The sequence below is a fragment of the Orcinus orca genome, chromosome 15, assembly GCF_937001465.1.
Source record: "Orcinus orca chromosome 15, mOrcOrc1.1, whole genome shotgun sequence".
In the NCBI taxonomy this organism is placed as follows: domain Eukaryota; kingdom Metazoa; phylum Chordata; class Mammalia; order Artiodactyla; family Delphinidae; genus Orcinus; species Orcinus orca.
Window position 1 is genome coordinate 81826898 of NC_064573.1, and position 19094 is coordinate 81845991.

At 48.9% G+C, this 19094-nt stretch overlaps 1 protein-coding gene across 7 annotated transcripts in view; it reads left to right on the top strand.

The window, feature by feature from the left end:
• The window catches only part of TMEM120B (transmembrane protein 120B), a 48817-nt gene that overhangs the window by 21077 nt on the left and 8646 nt on the right, over positions 1-19094 (top strand). For 6 of the 7 annotated variants that reach the window (XM_049698107.1, XM_033440896.2, XM_049698109.1 and 3 more), the window contains 5 exons: positions 264-382; positions 2150-2266; positions 6287-6346; positions 6970-7065; positions 12824-12913. In XM_049698107.1, coding sequence (XP_049554064.1) covers positions 264-382; positions 2150-2266; positions 6287-6346; positions 6970-7065; positions 12824-12913 — 482 coding nt within the window. The remainder of the gene's footprint in view (positions 1-263; positions 383-2149; positions 2267-6286; positions 6347-6969; positions 7066-12823; positions 12914-19094) is intronic. The other variant, XM_049698106.1, reaches the window with a different exon arrangement.

Below are 19094 nucleotides of genomic sequence, written 5' to 3' on the forward strand. Positions count from 1 at the left end.
CAGTGCATTAGGTAGAGTTCCCTGTGCTCTACAGTATGTTCCCATCAGTTGTCTATTTTATACGTAGTATCAATAATGTGTAAGTGTCTATCCCAGTCTCCCAGTTCCTCCCACCCCACCCCTTTCTCCCTTGGTATCCATAGTTGTATCATCTTAACTGTGAAACTGTGATTGCTGTAGTCACATCCCCAGACACAAGCAAACTGAAAAATGACCCCATTATGTCCTCCTGCACATGCTACCTGGGCTGCTCCGTCCCTTAGGATATTCACAGGATCTACAGGCAGAAGCTGGAGGAGCTGACCGCACTCCAGACTTCGTGCAGCAGCTCCATCAGCAAGCAGAAGACACGACTGAAGGACCTGAAGCACACGCTCCAGAGGTAGGCTGGCTGCAACTCAAAGGCTCCCCTGAATCCCAACTCAAAACTGGCCCGGCTTGAGCAGAGAATGGAAATTTTAATGGAAAAAACCAGGAGTGGCTTCAGGCATCACTGGATCCAGGGGTCAAAGGGTGTTTTTAGGAATCTGTTTTTTTCCTCTAAATTCTGCCTTCCTCTAGGTTGGCTTTACTTTGGCTGAGATGGTCACTGAGATGGCCACCAACAGTGCCAGGCTTTTATCCTCCAGCCTTTCTTCCTACTGGCTCGGCCACACCAGCAGAAGTTCTGGGCATGATCCCCATTGGCTGGAATTGGTCACGTACCCGTCTGCAAACCAGTCATTGAGACTCTGGTTGGACAAGACTCGGTCATATGTTCACTTTATGGACCTGGGGGATGGGACAGCCCTACTTGAACCATACGGGATGGGGCGAGGATGAGGCATAGTTCCCCAGAGGAAAGGTGTTCTAATAAGTCCTACTGGGCAGGTAAATAGCAAGTATCCTTCTCACGGGTGTGGGAGCTCACTCCTCACCAGGCTCTCTGGTGGAGTGGGTGAGAAGTCTGGCATCCCTGGTGGGGATATGCTTGAGCTCATGACTTAGTTCAGTTCCTGAGGCCAGGATCACCTGTTCACTTCCTAATCCCATGTCTTCATGGCTTGAGAAGTGCTCTCATCCCCTGCAGGTGATACTGGATACTGTGACCCCCCTAGGGAGGCAGGAAAACATGCTCTGAGTGGCTCGTCCCAGGTCACTTAGCTGGGCCTCCATTCCAGAGTTTGTGACAATTCTGGAATCCTGGTCAATTCTTCCTTTTCCTGGTGGACAATTTTGGGGACAGTTACTGATTATACCCCTATCCTTGACTGACCATTTTGGAAATGGAGGCCTGGTAGTCATGGTGTAGAGTGTGGATGGTTCCATGTAATGACATCACCACCCTTGGAAAAACACATCTTACTGATGACAGGACTCAAGAGTCTTTCATCTGTCTAGGGTTTTTCAGTCGTGGCACTACTGATAATTCTTTGCTGTTGGGGGCTGTCCTGTGCATGATCGGACGTTTAGCAGCATCCCTGGCTTCTACCCACTAGGTGCCAGTAGAACCCTCTACCCCTGTCTTGACAACCAAAATGTTCCCAGACAGTGTCTTCATGGTTTGGGAAGTGCTCTCATCCCAGGTTTCCCCAGTTGAGAACCACTGAGTTAGAAGGTTGACCCGTGAGTTATGTTCTTACACCAAGGACCCCTGCTATTCTGAGAGTGTCTATGACTTGTTTTCCTGGTTTTGAGATTGTCACCAAAGAATAACAGTCAGACCTTGGTTGGTTGACTGATTATACTTTCAAAGCATCCTTCCTGTCTGTACTCTTAGTAATCTTCAGGTTGTTCCTATAGAGTAGCCTGGAAAGTAGTACTGCCAGTAGATATCCATTGAACTTGTACTTTGTGTCCGGTATTCTAAATGCTTAACATTGCACTTATTCACTTTATTCTCACATTGATATTGTCTATAAGGTAAGACTGATGGGATGTATCCCTGTGTTTGAGGTATGGAAAATAAGGCAGAGAGGTTGAAGGACATTCCCAAGGTCACAAGACTAGCAGGGAGTCAGCATCAAACGCAGAGAATACAGGTGGAGGACTGAGGTTGTGAGAAGTGTTGCGATGGCAAGATGGGAGGGCGGTACCCAGAGTTTCCAGATTCTTCCTGCAGTCTGTGTAACGCCCCTGCTTCTCTTTACGCCCACACCTCTGACCACAGGTACAAGCGCCACACCAGTCGGGAGGAGGCAGAGCTCATTCAGCAGTTGGGCGCCAACGTCAAGGAGCGGCAGAACATCTTCTTTGACATGGAGGCCTACCTGCCCAAGAAGAACGGGTAGGAGCTGGGGACCTACTCCCCAACCCCCAGCGCTGTGGGCAGATGCCCCGGCCTGGAGCACCTGGTCTGTGTGACTCCTGCCTCCCTGTTGGGGCTTGAGTTGGAGGTGAAAAGGAGGGAACAAGGGCAGGAAAGAGAAGGAAGCTTCCTTACACATCTCTCCATGGACCCAGGAGGGGACCTCAGCCCCTCCCGTGTGGTAGTGACATTCCTGGAAGGGCTTTTTCAGGGAACAAGATGAGAGATCTGGTTCCCAGGATCTGCCACATGCCTGATGCCACCTGGGGTCTAGAGGAAAGGTGTTCTCTCGTAAGAGAACAAACATTTATGGAGAGCGTGCTGTATGCCTTGCATCGTGCTGGGGGCTCTCCTGATGTCACTCACTTCATCCTCAACAACCTGGTGAGTCAGGTCCAGGAATCTGCATTCTTCAAGGTTCAGAGAAGAGACATTAGGGAATATCTTGCCCAGGTGGCTCAGACCGGGTGTGGCTGAGCCAGGATGTGAACACTAGACATTCTGACTCTAGAGCTTGTGTTCTTTCCATCTTCCTCCTTCAGAGAAGTCCCATCTCCTTCCTCAAGTGACATCACCGCCACCCTGTTCCAGAGAGAGATCCTTACAATATTGTATCATGACTTGACGTGGGCAGCTAAAAGTACGTCCTGGGAAGCACCCTGACTTTCTTCCTGGTTTGGCCTAGCCCTAAGTCAGAGCCTTCTACCAGAGCCCTTCCTCTTGTCTTCTTTTTTGCTGTATTTGGTTAAAAACTCTAGGCTTTGGGTGGCGATAGCTTTCTACAGAATGAAACAGCATAACCTCCTTTTAGAGTGTGGCTCAGATCCACTTTCCCAGCTCCAATCTCCCTAGTCCTCTGTGCATGTTACATTAGTCAGGAGTCCTTGGACTGTAAATGACAGAAAACCCAACTCAGAGTTGCTTAATTAAAAATAGGGGATTTATTGGCTCTTGTAACTGTAAAGTCCAGGTGTATCTATAGGTATGGCTGGATCCTGCTGCTCAAATGATACTGTTAGGCTGTGTCCCTCATTTAGCTTTCTTTTCACTCTCTTTTCCAGCGTATGAGTTTTATTCTTAGGCAGGCTTTCTCTACAAGCTAGCCCCAGCAGCTCTGGGTTTGCATCCTACCCACTTAGCAAATCCAGTAGAGAATGCCTCTTTGTTCTTTAGTAGTTCTGGGAAACGTCCTGTTACTGATTCTTATTGGCCTAGATTGTGTCACATGATCGTTATTGACCCAATCGGGAAGTTGCACCACCTTGGCTGAACCTGGGTCATGTGCCTTACCCTAGAGCCTAGGGGAAAAGTGATTCTCTGAAGGGAAATTGTACTGCCCTTCTAGGAAGTGGGGACTATATGCTAGGTGGGAAAAATGGATGGTCTTTTCACACCTCTGCTCCAGGTACACCAGATGGGAAATGCCCCTAGAATTTACTCATAGCTAGAAAGAAGGCTTTCCTGTTCCCTTTTCTCCTCTCAAACTTCTACTCATCCTTCAAAGCCCAGTTCACATGTTACCACCTCAGTGAAGCCTTTCCAACCCCCTCTCTCTCCTTCTGTGAAATTAACCCTTCTTCCCCTGAGATCTCATAACCCTTTATTTGCACCTTTATTAGTGTGTTAGAGTACAGGCTATTGTAACAGAAGCCTAATGGCACAATGGCTCAAACATGCGTGGTTTTTGTCTCTTACACACCACAGTCCAGAGGTGAGTGGACTCCTGAAGGCCGAGAGTGGTGGGCTCCCAAGGTCACCTAGGGACTCAGGGTCCTTTTCCAACTTACTACTTCACCCCCGCTTGGGGAGTTGTCCTCAGCTACATGGCCAAAGCCGGCTCACACCATCTCATTTTCAGGAAACAGGGAAGAGTCAGGCAGCAGAGGGCAAGCAGATCCCTTTTTACAAAAATGTTTGCCATTTCCTACTGAAGCCAAACACATACATACCATACGACCCAGAAATTCCACTCCTGGGGGTGTGTGTGTGTGTGTGTGTGTGTGTGTGTGTGTGTGTGTGTGTGTGTGTGTGTGGTGGAAATGAGTGCTGAATGTTCACAGCAAGGAAGCTAGACACAAAAAGCCACATATTTCATGAGTCCGTTTATACGAAATGTCCAGGATAGACAAATCCATACAGATGCGATGTAGATTAGTGGTTGCCAGGGGCTGGGGGGAGTGGGGAATGTGCTGATAGTGGGTATGGGCTTTCTTTTGGGGGTGATGAAAATGTTCTGGGATTAGGTGATGCTGATGGTTGCACAACATTATAAATATATCAGAAACCATTAAATTGTATAATTTATTTTTAATTAAAAAAATTTTTATGAGCTCACTTTATTATTTATTCTTTTTTTTTTTTAGTTCCAGGTACACATAGTGAGTTGATATTTCTGTACATTACAAAATGATTACCACTAAGTTGCATACTTTATTTTTTAAAATTTTTTTAATATTTATTTTATTCAACAAGTTTCATGAGCATCTACTTTGTGCCCAGCACCATTCTATGTACAGTGGATAAAGCTCCGAATAAGTCAAAGTTTCTGCGCTTTCAAAGCTTACATTCTAGAAGGGAGTGGGGGATGAAAATATATATGTACATACACACATATGTACATAATATAATCATAATTTTTTTTTATTGCAGTATAGTTGATTTACAATGTTGTGTTAGTTTCTGGTGTACAGCAAAGTGATTCATTTTTATACACACACATTTGTATATTCTCTCATATTCTTTTCCATTATAGGTTATTACAAGATATTGAATATAGTTCCCTGTGCTATACAGTAGGACCTTATTGTTTATCTATTTTATATACAGTAGTTTGTATCTGCTAATCCCAAACTCCTAATTTATTCCTCTCCCACCCCTTCCCCTTTGGTAACCATAAGTTTGTTTTCTATGTCTGTGAGTCTGTTTCTGTTTTGTAAATAAGTTCATTTGTATCATATTTTAGTTTCCACATATAAGTGATATCATATGATATTTGTCTTTCTCTGTCTGACTTACTTCACTTAGTATGATAATCTCTAGGTCCTTCCATGTTGCTGCCAATGACATTTCATTTTTATGACCGAGTAGTATTCCATTGTTCATATATATATATATATATATATATATCAATCACATCCTTTTTTATCTATTCATCTTAAATTGTATGCTTTAAAAGTGTTTAAAAGTGTGAATGCTATGGCATGTGAATTATATCTCAAGTTAAAAAAAAAAAACAAAAACATTCACAGCAGCTCTATTCATAATAGCCAAAAACTGAAAACAGGTCAAATGTTCACCAACAGTAGAATGAATAATTACATTGTGGTACCTCCACTCCATAGAATAATATACACAACGGGAAAGAAGGAACCACTGATGCAGACAATGTGGATGAAGCTCACAGACTTATTATTGAGGGAAAGAATCCAGACATAAAAGAGAATACATTGTATACATTTATGTGAAGTTCAGAAACAGGGAAAGCTAACACAACAGTGGGCATCCTTGCGGGGGGGGCGGTTTACTGACCGGGAGGGGGCATGAGGGCACCTCCTGGAGCTAGAAGCATTTTATTTGATCTGGGTGTTGGTTACATGGATATGTAAATATAGAAAAATTCATCATGTTGTATACTTAAGATTTGTATGCTTAGGAAGAGCCCTTTTTAAATTGACCTAGAAACTGTACACATGCCTTCACCTCATTGGCTGGAGCTTAGTCACGTGCTCACATTAGCTGCAAGGGAGGCTAGGAAATATGGTCTCTAAGCCAGCTGAAATGGGGAGAAATGGGTTAGTCATGAAGGTCATGTCACAGCTGTCACGTTCTCTACTTAATCATTTTCATTCTCGCTCCACATGAGGCTTTTACTGCTGAGCTTAGCACCCTGTTTTCTAATATCCGGTGCTCAGTGCTATGCTTATTAAGCTTGGATATTTTTGGTTGGGGACCACTCCTGGGGCTGTTAACATGGTGACCCTCACAGGTCTTTCCTTCCAGGCTCTACTTAAATCTGGTTCTCGGCAATGTGAATGTGACCCTTCTCAGCAACCAGGCCAAGTAAGTATCCCAGACAACCCTCCACTTGGCTTTACAGAATCCAGGCATCTTGCTCTTGCAACTCAGGAGAAATGGGACCAAGCTAGTATTTTTGCATAAATAAAAAAACGTTCACAGTTGGGAGTCTGGCTTTGGTCTTTTGGACGAGACTCTGAGGTCTCTTCCTCAGTGGGTAGACCACCTGGGGGAGGTTTCCTTCCTTCCTTTCACAGAGTCAATACCTGGGGTGGACAGGACTGCCAATTTCCCGTGAGAAATGGCCCCTGCTCCGTTCCACGCCTTGTTACACACATTCCTCCTGGGAGGTAGGCAGTCCAGTCCTGTCCACCCCAAATCCATCAGTTACCAGGGGAAATGGAGCCGTGGCTTTTCCACTGAAGTAGCTGGTCGGGGGAGGAGACCCTGTCTCTGCTTCCTGCCCATCACAGGCTTGGAACGTTAAACCAGGAGTCCAGGGACATGGAAGCTTTGCACACTGGCCCTCTTTCCCTAACTAATCATCACCGTTAATTCAAAGTCTCTCCCTTAGTGTGATCAGCAGGTCAAGATCTGACGGGGTCAGGGTCCTTCCCCCAGGTGGGCTATAGTTATGTGACCTTTCCTGGGGGTGTCTGTCTCTGCAGATTTGCCTACAAGGATGAGTATGAGAAGTTCAAGCTCTACCTGACCATCATCCTGCTCCTGGGTGCTGTGGCATGTCGATTTGTCCTTCACTACAGGTGATGGGGTGTGGTGGTGTGTGTGTGTGGGCATACGGGGGTGAGGAGAGGGCCATGAGAGAGGGATCCAAGATCTCTCTTGCATCTACAGCCTTTGGTGTGATAAGGTGTAGGGTAAAGAAGGACCATTTCTTTTTTTTTCTTTCATTTTTTAAAAAATTAAATATATTTATTTTTGGCTGCGTTGGGTCTTCGTTGCTGCGCGCGGGCTTTCTTTAGTTGTGGCGAGCGGGGGCTACTCTTTGTTGCGGTGCGCGGGCTTCTCATTGCGGTGGCTTCTCTTGTTGCGGCGCATGGGCTCTAGGCGCATAGGCTTCAGTAGTTGTGGCTTGCGGGCTCTAGAGCACAGGCTCAGTAGTTGTGGCGCACGGGTTTAGTTGCTCCGCGGCATGTGGGATCTTCCAGGACCAGGGCTCGAACCCGTGTCCCCTGCATTGGCAGGCGGATTCTTAACCACTGTGCCACCAGGGAAGCCCAGGAAGGACCATTTCTTATGGGAAATAGCAGTCCTGTCTGCCCTACATCTGTCCAACAAGTATCTACTAAACGGCTGCTGAAGCGACCTTTTAACGTAGTAGTTAAGAAAGAGCCCAAGTGGTCCACCCATACAATGTAATACTATTTGGCCACAAAAAGGAATGAAGTACTGACACATGCTATAACATGGATGAATCTTGAATACATGATGCTGAGTGAAAGAAGCCATATGCGAAAGGTCACTTACTGTGTGAACCCATTTGTATGAAATGTCCAGAATAGGCAGATACCATAGAGACAGAGAACAGATTAGTGGTTGTCAGGGGCTGCGGGGAGGGGAAACGGGGAGTGACTGCTCTGGGCGACATGGGTTTTTATTTTGGAGTGGTGAGAATGTTCTGGAATTAGATAGTGGTGATGGGTGCACAACTCTGTTAATATACTGAAAACCACTGAGTTGTATACTTTAAAAGGGTGAATTTTATGGTATGTGAATTATATCTCAGTTACAAAGAGAAAGGCAGTGGGGGGTAGGGTGGGGAGAAAGGAAGGAAGGAAGGAAGGAAATAAAAAGAAAGGAAGAAAAGAAAGAAGGAAATAGATTGACCACAGACTGCCCATGTTTGAATCCTGGCTTTGAAACTTACTGGCTGTTGCCATGGGCAGCTTCCTCTGGATGCCTCAGTCTCCCCATCTGTAAACGAGGGTGACACCAGGCCCTGCCTCCCTGGGTTGTCATGACAATTCAGTGTGTTAACACGGTGCGTGGCTCTGCCCAGTGCCTGGCACCCAGCATTGTGGTTGAGAGTGCCGGCTGCTCTGTTAGCACAGGACGAGGCCAGTGAGCTGAGGCTGCGCTGCCCCGGGGGTTTCGTTCCTCTCTCTGGCCCTGGCTTTTCTCCCCAAGTGTGGCTTGGGCATTTGGCCCACGTGTCAAGGGTTTATTTCCTGACAGGCGCTTGGCTGGGAGTCCAGTTGCTGGTCTGCCCACTTGAGTGTCCAAACAAAGGCTCTTTCAGGCCCTGGGCCCGTGGTGGCCTGCTGCCTCAGACCTGGCGCATTTCCCTGGAGGGCAAAGGCTGCTCACGCCAGTAACGCCTGCTCACATGCCCCCTGGAAGGGGTAGAAGTTCTTGATGTGCAACCAGATTGCCTTGCCCTGGGGCCTCTAGGGCCCTCAAAGGACAAACCTGTGGTGTGTTGTGGAGATCTAAGGCTCACTGAGGGCCTGGCATTTCCATGTCTCCCATCCCTTTCTGTATTCATTTCCTGGGGCTGTCGTAACAAGGCACCACAAGCTGCGTGGCTTAGAACAATAGAAATATATTTTCTCACAGTTCTGGAGGCCAGAAGGCTGAAATCAAGGTTGAAATCACAGTGGGCAGGGCCGTGCTCGCCCTGAAGGCTCTAGGGGAGGATCCTCCTTTGCCTCTCCCAGCTTCTGATGGTGACCGGCAGTCCTTGGCATTCCCTTGGTTCCAGACTGACTCCAGCCTCTGCCTCCGTCGTCACGTGGCTATCGTCCCTGTGTCTCTCTCATGGTCTTCTAATGAGGACACAGTCATTGGATTTAGGGCTCACCCTAACCCGGTATGACCTCGGGAATTTCCTGGCGGTCCAGTGGTTAAGACAACACGCTTTCACTGCTAAGGGCCCGGGTTCAATCTCTGGTCGGGGAACTAAGATCCTGCAAGCCATGCGGCATGGCCAAAAAAAAGTAACCCAGTATGACCTCATCTTAACTAAATTACATTTACAAAGATCCTATTTCCCAATAAGGTCATATTCTGAGGCTCTGGGTGGATATGAATTTGGGGGGGGGGGACACTGTTTAGCCCACTATGCCTTCTGTGGGTTAAAAATAGGGCAGGCGAGGGGGCCTGGATGGGCAGCTCATCTCTGAACCTCAGTTTCCTCATCTGTAAAATGGGAAGTAGTACTGTCTTAGTTTGGGTTCCCCCAGAAGAAACCACCCCCACAAGACAAGTATTTGAGTGCCCATAGTTTATTTGGGAGGTGATCCTAGGAAACACTGGTAGGGGAATGGAAGTGAGACAAGGAAGGGTTATCCTGTGGGCACCTGGAGTTCAGTGCTGCTGGGGAACTGTGGGACAGCGAAGGATGTGTCTCACTTATCCCACCCGAGGGGCGAAGGAGCAGGTGGTATTTATCCTCCGACTGCTGTCAGTCTAGGAAGGATTGACTCCCAGAGAGTGTTAATCCCTCTGCCCTCCTGCTCTGCCTCTGGCACCAGCAGGGTGAGCTCTGGTGGCCTGAGAAAGCCTCTAGGCGCACCAGGAGTTGCACGTTCCGGCTGTTGGAAGCCATGCAGATGGGAATGGGTGGGGTACATGCACCTGCCATGAGAGCCAGCCCTGTGGGGTTGTTCAAGGGTCCAGAGAGATCGTCCACGTAAAATGCCTGCAGCGTTGCAAGTTCCCAGTAGTTAGTGTTCGCCTAGTGTGTCAGGTTGAATAACGGTCCCCAAAGATGTGCGTGTTCCAGTCCTCAGAACCTGCGAACGCGTGACCTTACATGGCAGAAGATCTTTGCAGATGATTCAGTTAAGAATCTTGAGATGGGGTGATTCTCCTGAATTATCCGGGCGACCCAGTGTAATCACAGGGGTCCTAGTAAGTGGGAGGTAGCAGGGTCAGAGTCGGAGATGTGATGACAGAAGCAGAGGTCAGAGTGATGTGAGGCCATGAGACAGGGAATGCGGGCGGCCTCTGGAAGCTGGAAAAGGCAAGGAAGTGGATTCTCTCCTGGAACCTCCAGAAGGAACACGGCTCTGACCTGATGACCTATTTCAGACTCTGACCTCCAGGACTGTAATAGAATAAATGTGTTCCTTTAAGCCACTAAGTATGTGCTCATTTGTTACAGCAGCAACAGGAAACTCAAACACTTTGGCAGGGCAGACTGAGACCAGCACCTCAAGCATGTCCCTAACGTGCCAGCCATAAAACTATTTTCACTCCTCTCTTTACTGATATAGGAAGGGACCAGTGGAAACTATGCTGGTAACCACCGCTCGCTTCTGGGGCTGCCTCCTGTCTGGAGATACCTAAGTGACCCTCTGCAGTGGGAGGCCATCTTCACTCCCCCGTTTCCTGTTCAAGTCAAGTAGGCCTTTGATTTCCTCAGAGTTAGGCATATGAGACTCATTTCTTGGACTCTGGGCGCTCTGTGGTGCTTCCCAAATTATTATGACAGGGGACACCCATGGCTTCCTAGGCTGCAGGCACTGTTCTAAATTCAGCTGATGCTCACAGCAGCTTACCCGGGAGGTGCTGTGACTCTCCCCACTTTACAGATGGGGAGGTGACGGCACGGGAGAATCACTGACTTGTCCTTGGTCCCACAGCTGGGAAGAGGCAGAGACTGGATTGGAACTCGGGCCCCGTGTCTCCAGAGTCTGTTCCTGACCCTCCCGAGACTACCTCTGCAGGCAGTGGTTCAGCGGGGCTGAGAGTCTGTCATCTGTGACCATGAAACAGGGTCACATAGCTTAAAAGACACCTTCCAATGTCTTTTTTAAAGATAGCATTTAGTATATCAAATTGATTATTTGGTCTAAGATTTAAACAGATATTTTAATATACACATTTATGCAATATGTAGCATTTGTGCTATAATTGTCTACAAAATAAAAAGCGGAGCATGGGACTTCCCTGGCGGTCCAGTGGTTAGGACTCCACACTTCCAATGCAGGGCACGCAGGTTAGATCCCTGGTCGGGGAATTAAGATCCCACATGCCTCACACGGCGTGGCCAAAAGATAACAAATAAATAAGTAAATAATAAATAAAAAGTGGAACAATATAAGTGAGCATAATAGGTACAAGTATCCATTTCAACAGGTCAAATTTAGTTATTATCAACACTAATGAAAGCACATTTCCGTATATTTAACCTTCAAGGCCCTACTCAACTGTCATCTCTTCTTTGGGGACTTTACACATTTAAGTAATTAGGAGTCTCTCATCTTCATTCTTACAGACTCTCCCAGACGTCTCCCAACGTCTTTTATTATTGTTAAAGTTGTATCCTCCCATTTCCCTCCCAGGGCCTTTGTAGTTGGGGAAAAGGATCTCCCAGTTCAGGGATAGAATGGAGGAGATCGGGGGTGTTCTCCCTCCCCATGCAGTCATTTCTGTTCCCACGACAAATGGATCTGTGTGACAGCAGGAGGTACAGAGCTGCTTCCTGTTGGGGTCAAAGATAGAGTCTTTATCGAGGGCCCGTCAGAGAGAGCCAGTGGCGGGGGAGCCCTCTGAGGGGCTGTCTGTTGCTGGCTCTGTCCCAGGATCCTTCACCCAGGAATGCTCATGGAGGGGGTCAACCTTCCCATTGTACAGATGGCAAAGTTGAGGCCAGTCAAGGTCACGCACAGCATGTCTAAGGCTCTCCCCTCTGACCAGGGCACAGCACGACTCTAGCTGCCATGTTCTGCCTGCCTTTAAGGCCTGTTCTGCCCACTGTAGAGGAGGCAGGGTTTTTTTTTAATTTATTTATTTTATTTTTGGCTGTGTTGGGTCTTCATTGCTGCGCGCGGGCTTTCTCTAGTTGCGGCGAGCGGGGGCTACTCTTCGTTGCGGTGCGCAGGCTTCTCATTGCGGTCAGTGGCTTCTCGTTGCGGAGCACGGGCTCTAGGCACGCGGGCTTCAGTAGTTGCAGCACGCGGGTTCAGTAGTTGTGGCGCACAGGCTTTGTTGCTCTGCAGCATGTGGGATCTTCCCGGACCAGGGCTCGAACCCGTGTCCCCTGCATTGGCAGAAGGATTCTTAACCACTGTACCACGAGGGAAGCCCAGGGAGTTCTTAAGTTCATCTTTTTGTATGTGCAGCAAAGTTTACAGACGGTTTAAGGGGATGGAAGGAGTTTACACTGGAGTTAACACTGCAGATAGTTTAAAATTGCAAATTAGGTTTCCTGCTTAAAGTCCTTCTCTTGTCATCCCACCAGAAATTTCATATCAGACAGATGTCAAATTTAGAAGGGAAACAGGTTGTCGTGGGCTGAGCGGTCAAGGAAGGAGGGGAAACCTCAGCTAGAGCCTTAAGGGCGGGTAGGATTCATGTAGAAAGGTGAGCGGGGGGATGGGCATTCTAGGTGGAGAGAAGACACGCCGCCGCCTTCCCGGGGTCACTGGGGGTTTCTGGAGGCATGCCTCTGTGGGCGGTTCTCATCCTGGTTTGCTGTCCAGCTGTGGTGGCGGGGACAGCCGTCCCTGGTTCTCATGCCTGCCCCCCCTCCCGGGCGCTGTTTCTCTATGCCAGGGTGACAGACGAAGTCTTTAACTTCCTGCTGGTATGGTATTACTGCACCCTGACGATTCGGGAGAGTATTCTCATCAGCAATGGCTCAAGGTAATTGGGGGCCCAGCTTTGTGGCGGGTATGGGGGAGCCAAAGGGAAATCTGTCATGGAGGTGAGGGCTGTCACCCTCGCCTTGCGTTCCCTTCCTCCTTGTGGGGGTGGGGTATTCATGACCGTTCAGACCCAGGGAGGAGGAAAACGGTATCGGCTGCTGCACCTCATTTGCTGTGCTCAGTCTCTTGCTTACAAGAAACCCTAACTCAAATGTACTACTTAACACAGTAGGAAATTTATATTCTCATATCAAGGAATGGGTCCATTGGCACTGACTTCAGGTAAGGCTTAATCCAGGTGTTCAGACAATGTCATCAGGACCCAGTGTCTCTCTGTCTCTCACCTTTGCCTTCTACTGTGCTGTTTTTATTCTCAGATTCCAGGTAGGAGCCCCCAGCCGCTCCAGGCTCACATCTTTATTTCTAGCATTCCCAGCAAAATAGGGCACGTTCCTCTCTTCCAAGAGTCTCACTGGGTCCTACTGGCACTCACTGATCACGTGCCCATCTCTGAACCAATCGCTGTGGCCAGCAAATGCGCCGCTGTGATTGGCTGGTTGTGAGCCTTGTGCCCACCCCCAGGGCTGTCAATGAAAGCCTAGAAGCTGAGTGTCAGGAGAGGAATGGTTTCGCAGAGGAAAATCAGGGTACTGTCACCAGAAGGTTGAATGGATTCTGGTGAGAAAAGTGGATGGTCCTCTCACAGGGCAATGAGAGTCTCGGGACTGAGTTAAGATCCACGACTTGCCACTTGCAGGACCCATTTTCCACAGGTCGGATGCCTTTTGGGGGTGTCCATTTGAACCTCTGCACACCATTCTTGTCCGTTTTTCCTGAAACAAAAAGTAACAACCTCCCACCCCTCCCCACTTCCTCCTTCCTGGGGGCTGGTAAGGAACGGCCAGGAGCTGTGTGTTTAAGATTGGGGTGTTTGCCAAACCCCCAAATAATTTGCCACCATCTTACTTCTCTGCCCAGTGGTCTCTTATGGCATATCCCTGCCCTGCCGGGCCTTACCCTGAACGTAGAGCCAAGAGGTAAGGACCAGGGGAACAGCAGTTCTTAGGTATGCAGCCCTGTAGCATGTAGCCCTTTAGAAAAGATCAGTGTTTCTCAAACTGCATTCATTCTTGTCCCATGCACACCATTTTTACCATGTCCAATATCACCTGGATGATAATTTTCTCACATTTTAAATCCATCCTTCCTTTTTTTTTTCTACTTAAATAAACATTAATTTATTTTAAAAGGGAACTATTTCACCACCATATGTGGAAAAGCAGCATCAATTGCAGGAAAGAGGAAATAGTGTAAAAATAGATTTTCATTTTCATTGTCTAATTTATTGAAGTCAGTAATCTTCCTTCCTGAGGCCTGCTATTTCTCTTCAGCGTGTGTATGTGTGTAAAAAGGGAGATGAGCAGATCTCGAGAGGCATTAAAGGTGTCCTAGCATTTAACTGAGACTCTCTCCTTGACTTAATCAGGAGAATGGAAAGAAGAGAAAACATGACTTCTCACCACGTGATTCAGTATCATCTAGTGTTACACTCAGGTACCATCTAAAACTTGGTGGTACATGCCCCATGCTTTGGGAAACACTGAAGTAGAAAATCTTACCAAATAAATAACATTTGTAGTTTTCCTTAATTGTAGTGAATAGTGTCTTCCAGCTTTTGGGTGGGGTCGGAGGGGACTCAGAGTAGTACATAGTGGGGAAATGGGCCCAGGACAATGGGCCAGGCTTTCTTGTTACTAATTCTCTTTGTGCATCCCTGGGCTTGCTGTTGGCCTTGGAGTTTCCTCCTTCTGCTGGACTCATATTAAGAGTGTTCAGGGACATGCTACATCTCTAACAGTCACTAACACTTTAGTAAGAGTTATCCTGGTCACTTTTTTCTGTGGATGTGGTTGGGGAGGGGGTGGTGGTCCCCGAGAGGAGGGAGCAGGACTGAGTGGAGGTGCCTGCAAGTGTGGGGCACACCCAGAAAACAGGGAGGAGGGCTGAAGGGGGAAAGTGGGGTTCCAAAGCCCCCTCACTTTCCTGACACTTTAATGGGGCCTTTTCTGGGGCCTCCCTAGGGCTTGTGCTCTGATGGGACAACAGATGTGTTGGTGGTGGGAGTGTGGAATGAGTGGGGTGGGCCCGTAAAGGTGTCTCGTTTTCTGGAATGACTGTGGGAGTTGTGGCCAGTTTGTGGGGGAGGGAGGCACGGCAGGTGGATGGAATCTGGGTGATTAAAACTTGTGACTCATCCTCAACATCTGTTGCGTATTTAGCCTCCATCCTCCCCCAGCTCCTTCTCAGAGCTGATTCCTCTCCTGGGGGCGGGCAAGGGAGATGCCTGTGAGGTTTCCCCTCACACTTGGCACTTATTAGGGAATAGCTAAGAAACCCTTTCAAGAAAGCACAGTGAGGAAGAGGGAGTGGGTCCGGATTGGTATGAATACTACCTTTCTTATTTCTGAAGCGTCTCAGGGCTACCTCTGGAGCTCACAGTCGATACCCAATAAACACCCCAGGGTCTATGTAGAAATGAATTGAACCCAAGCTCTGCAATGAGGGGAAGGTCATTGGGGCCATACCTGTGTTCGAAAGACAGCTGGAACTGAGCCATATGGGTTTCCTGGAGGCCTGCTGCCCAAGTTTTGGCCTGACGGGGCCTTTTTCGTCCTGTTCCCAGTTGCATCCGAGACCTGAATTAGGGGTGTATTGGGGGAAGAAGGCCTGGAGAGGTGGGGTGTGGGGAGGGTGCCCCCCATCATGGGCTGGAGCCACCCTTGGTTTGTGTCTGATGCTTCCCATGTGAGATGTAGCTCATTAGCTCAATTAGTGTAATAAGCAGGTCAACCTCCCTTGCAAATTTTGCAAATGACAGAAAACCACCTGATAGGAGTAAACATGAGGGGTATTTATGGGAGCATATGAATAGTTCAAGGAGGTCAGAAGGGCTCAAACAATGTAACAGCCCCCCTCCTTCTCCTTATTCTGTTATCTCCTTCACTGGCTCCCAGCAGCCCAGGCCAGCATTCTACCAGATCAGCAGTCCGAGAGGAAAGAGCATCTTTCCTCTACTGGCCTAGGGGTGATCTTGAGACAGACTTCCAATTGGCTAGGTGCAGGTCACATGCTCATCCCTGCCCCAATCACTGTGGCTGGAGGGATGCAGAGCCCTGATTGGCTGGCTCTGGGTGATATGCCCAGTTACCTTAGCTCCACTGAGCCACCCAGACTGAGTGTGGGGGTGAGGTGATTCCCCGAAGGAACGATAAGGGGGAGAACCAGAATAGGGAGTGATTGACAGGCAGGCAAAACAGATGTCCTCTGCCCTAGTTCCGGGCCAGAATGAATAATGAATCAGGAATCACGCTGGCTTTTCTGGCAAGCCAACCCACCAATGCCTAGATCTGATGGGTTTTTATAAGGGCCTTTCCTAGGATACAGAGGTGTAGGGGTGGCAGGGGCAAGAGGGTGCCTCCGTGTAGAAGCCATTCCCCCAGCCGCCCAGATTGACCCGAAGCTCAAAGCCAGCCAGGGGTTGAATAGTGACTGGTGCCCAGGTCTTATGCACACATGCACACATGGCTGAAGGGCCCTGAAGGGAGCTCTCCGGCCACAATCCCCAGATACCAGGACATGCTGTCCCTACATGCTGGCCATGCAGTGTGCCACCCTTCCTGGGGCATCTACCGTCTGCTCATTTAAAAAGCCCACAGGCTCCTGCAGGCTTCGTTTCTGTGGCAGAACGGGCCAGAGGGTGACTGCTAACGGGTGCAGTCTGTCCGGGGTGATACGGGTGATACAAAATGTCCTAAAACTGATTGTGGTCGTGTTTGCACAACTCTCTGAATATACTGAAAACCACTGAGTTGTATACTTTAAATGGGTGAATTGTACAGTGTCTGAATGACATCACAGTAAGACTGTCATATAGACACACACATGTGAACGAAACCAGCCCAGAACCCTGGGGTGTGCAGATGGACCATGGGGCTGCTGAGTGCACGCTGGGGAAGAGGCCATTTTTAGCCTCTCCCAATGCCGCTGAGCTGTGTTTATTGGTGGCATCTGTCAGCGCTGGGCTTTGGGCACAGTGAGCTGTGAAATTGAAAGCTGCTGCCCAGCCAAGCTTGTGGCCCAGAGCCTGTGTCTGCCTCCCGCCGTTCCCGTACAGAGAGGGCATTTCTCAAGGGACCTTTGCGGGGTAGGACAAAGGACAGTGGGGCTTGCCAGGCCTCCGGGGCTTGCAGAAACTTCTTGGTAGCTCTTCAAGCTGAAAGGCTAAGGATGGGGCCAGCTGTGTTTTCAGTCAGAAAATTAGAGCCAGGGGTCCTTGCAGACTCTTGACGGGCAAGACAGGGACACAGGGAAGGGGAGACTGGGAACAAACAAGTGGACGGATGTCTCATCCTGTCCCGTGAACTCCCGTGGCACCTGCATCAGTCTCCTGTCACCTCTGTGCTGGTGGCATCTAGACCAGCTGCACCTCCTGGACATCACTTTTTTCGTTTCAACATTTCTTGAGTACCTACTGTTTACCTGATGCTGTTAGTGCTGGGAATAAAGAGCCACCTAAAACCTTGCTCCTCAGCACAGCCCCTCAGGCATCCACAGGCCATCGCCTTAACCCCCAGTTTATGGCCAGAACTTCTTCTTTTTTTTTTTTTTTGGCCACACCCTGCAGCATGTGGGATCTTAGTTCCTTGACTAGGGATCGAACCCACGCCCCCTGCATTGGAAGCACAGAGTCTTAACCACTGGACCGCCAGGGAGGTCCCTTTCATTTCTTTCTTTCTTTTTATTTTAATGGCCAGAACTGTTGAAGGGCTGCAAAGAGAAGACAGGGGTAAGATGCTGTTCCTGCTTTTATGATGTCTGTGTTCGGGCTGGAAGGTTTTAAGAGCAGTCAGATCCACTTATGAGGACAATGCAGATTAAAGCCTCCACGACACACCAATCGTCACATAATAAGACTGGGAGAAATTTTAAAACTGGGTATCCAGCATTGGTGAGGGTTTGGGGAGCTCGACAGGCTCTACTGAGGATGGGAGTGTAAATGGGGATAGCCGTTTTGGAGGGTAATTTGAGAAGTAACCACACACGTGCCCACCGACCCAGCCATCCTGCGTACTTCCTGGTAGCTGCCGTGGAGAAACAGCGTCATCGCACGGGGGGCTTCCACAGCGTGTCGTGGCATCATGGAGCATGATAGCAACATTTCAGGAACAGCAGAGCCACATCCTGAAATGTCGTGTCGCATTTAAGAAGTCAGTGACAGGTCCACAGATAGCTGCCTGGGAGTCAAGACAAGAAAGCAAGTTGCAGGTTGATTTTAGTTCCAAAGAAAAGTCTAATCCAGCAGCTCGTCCCCCAAACCAGCAGACCCTCAGGTGCCACCGTTCGGTGAGCAGGAGCGTCCTGGACCCCATCTCCCCACTTGGCTGCACTCCAGTTCTCTCCTGAGAGAGTTCTGGAAAGACAAAGGTTGAGTGCTACTCCCACGTGGATGCCTCGGGGGTCCCAATTCCTGGCATCCCAGGGTGCATTTGACAGGGCAGATTGCTGCCACATCATGTTCCGATAACTGAGCTCCTGGAGAGGGGCCGGAGAGCCCAGCAGAGGCCTGAAACACTCGGGGACTTCGAAGGATAAGGGCTGCCTGTGACACTGCGGAGCGGGTGACAGCCAGACTCCCTGTCCTGCTGTGGAGTGAGAGCCCTGAGCTGGGGGACCGCTGGGCTCTGACGGCACGGTTCCCGCAGCTTCTGGACTGACTGGGGCGAGGGCCTGCTGTAGACGGAGGAGCAGATGAGCCTAGGGCATGGGGCTCCCAGAGAGAAGCTGCGTCGGGGATGGTGCGAGATGCAGTGTGTACAGCCCGTTGTCTTTCTGCATCTGTGTGGGGTAACGTAGGTAGCTACAGCTCTGCATAAACGTGTGCGAGTGTTCTGTGTTTATTCAACACGTTACTGAGCACCTGCTCTGAGCCAGGTGTCACAGATGAACAGACAAAATCCCTGCTCTTTTGAGCAGGGAACGGGGTTCAGGAAACAAATGAGAAGAAAATAATTTCAGATAGCGCGAGCACCATGAAGAAAATGAAGCAGGGTAGTGTGTTACAGATCGGGGCTGTCTAGCTGTTTTATTTATTTATTTTTAACATCTTTATTGGAGTATAA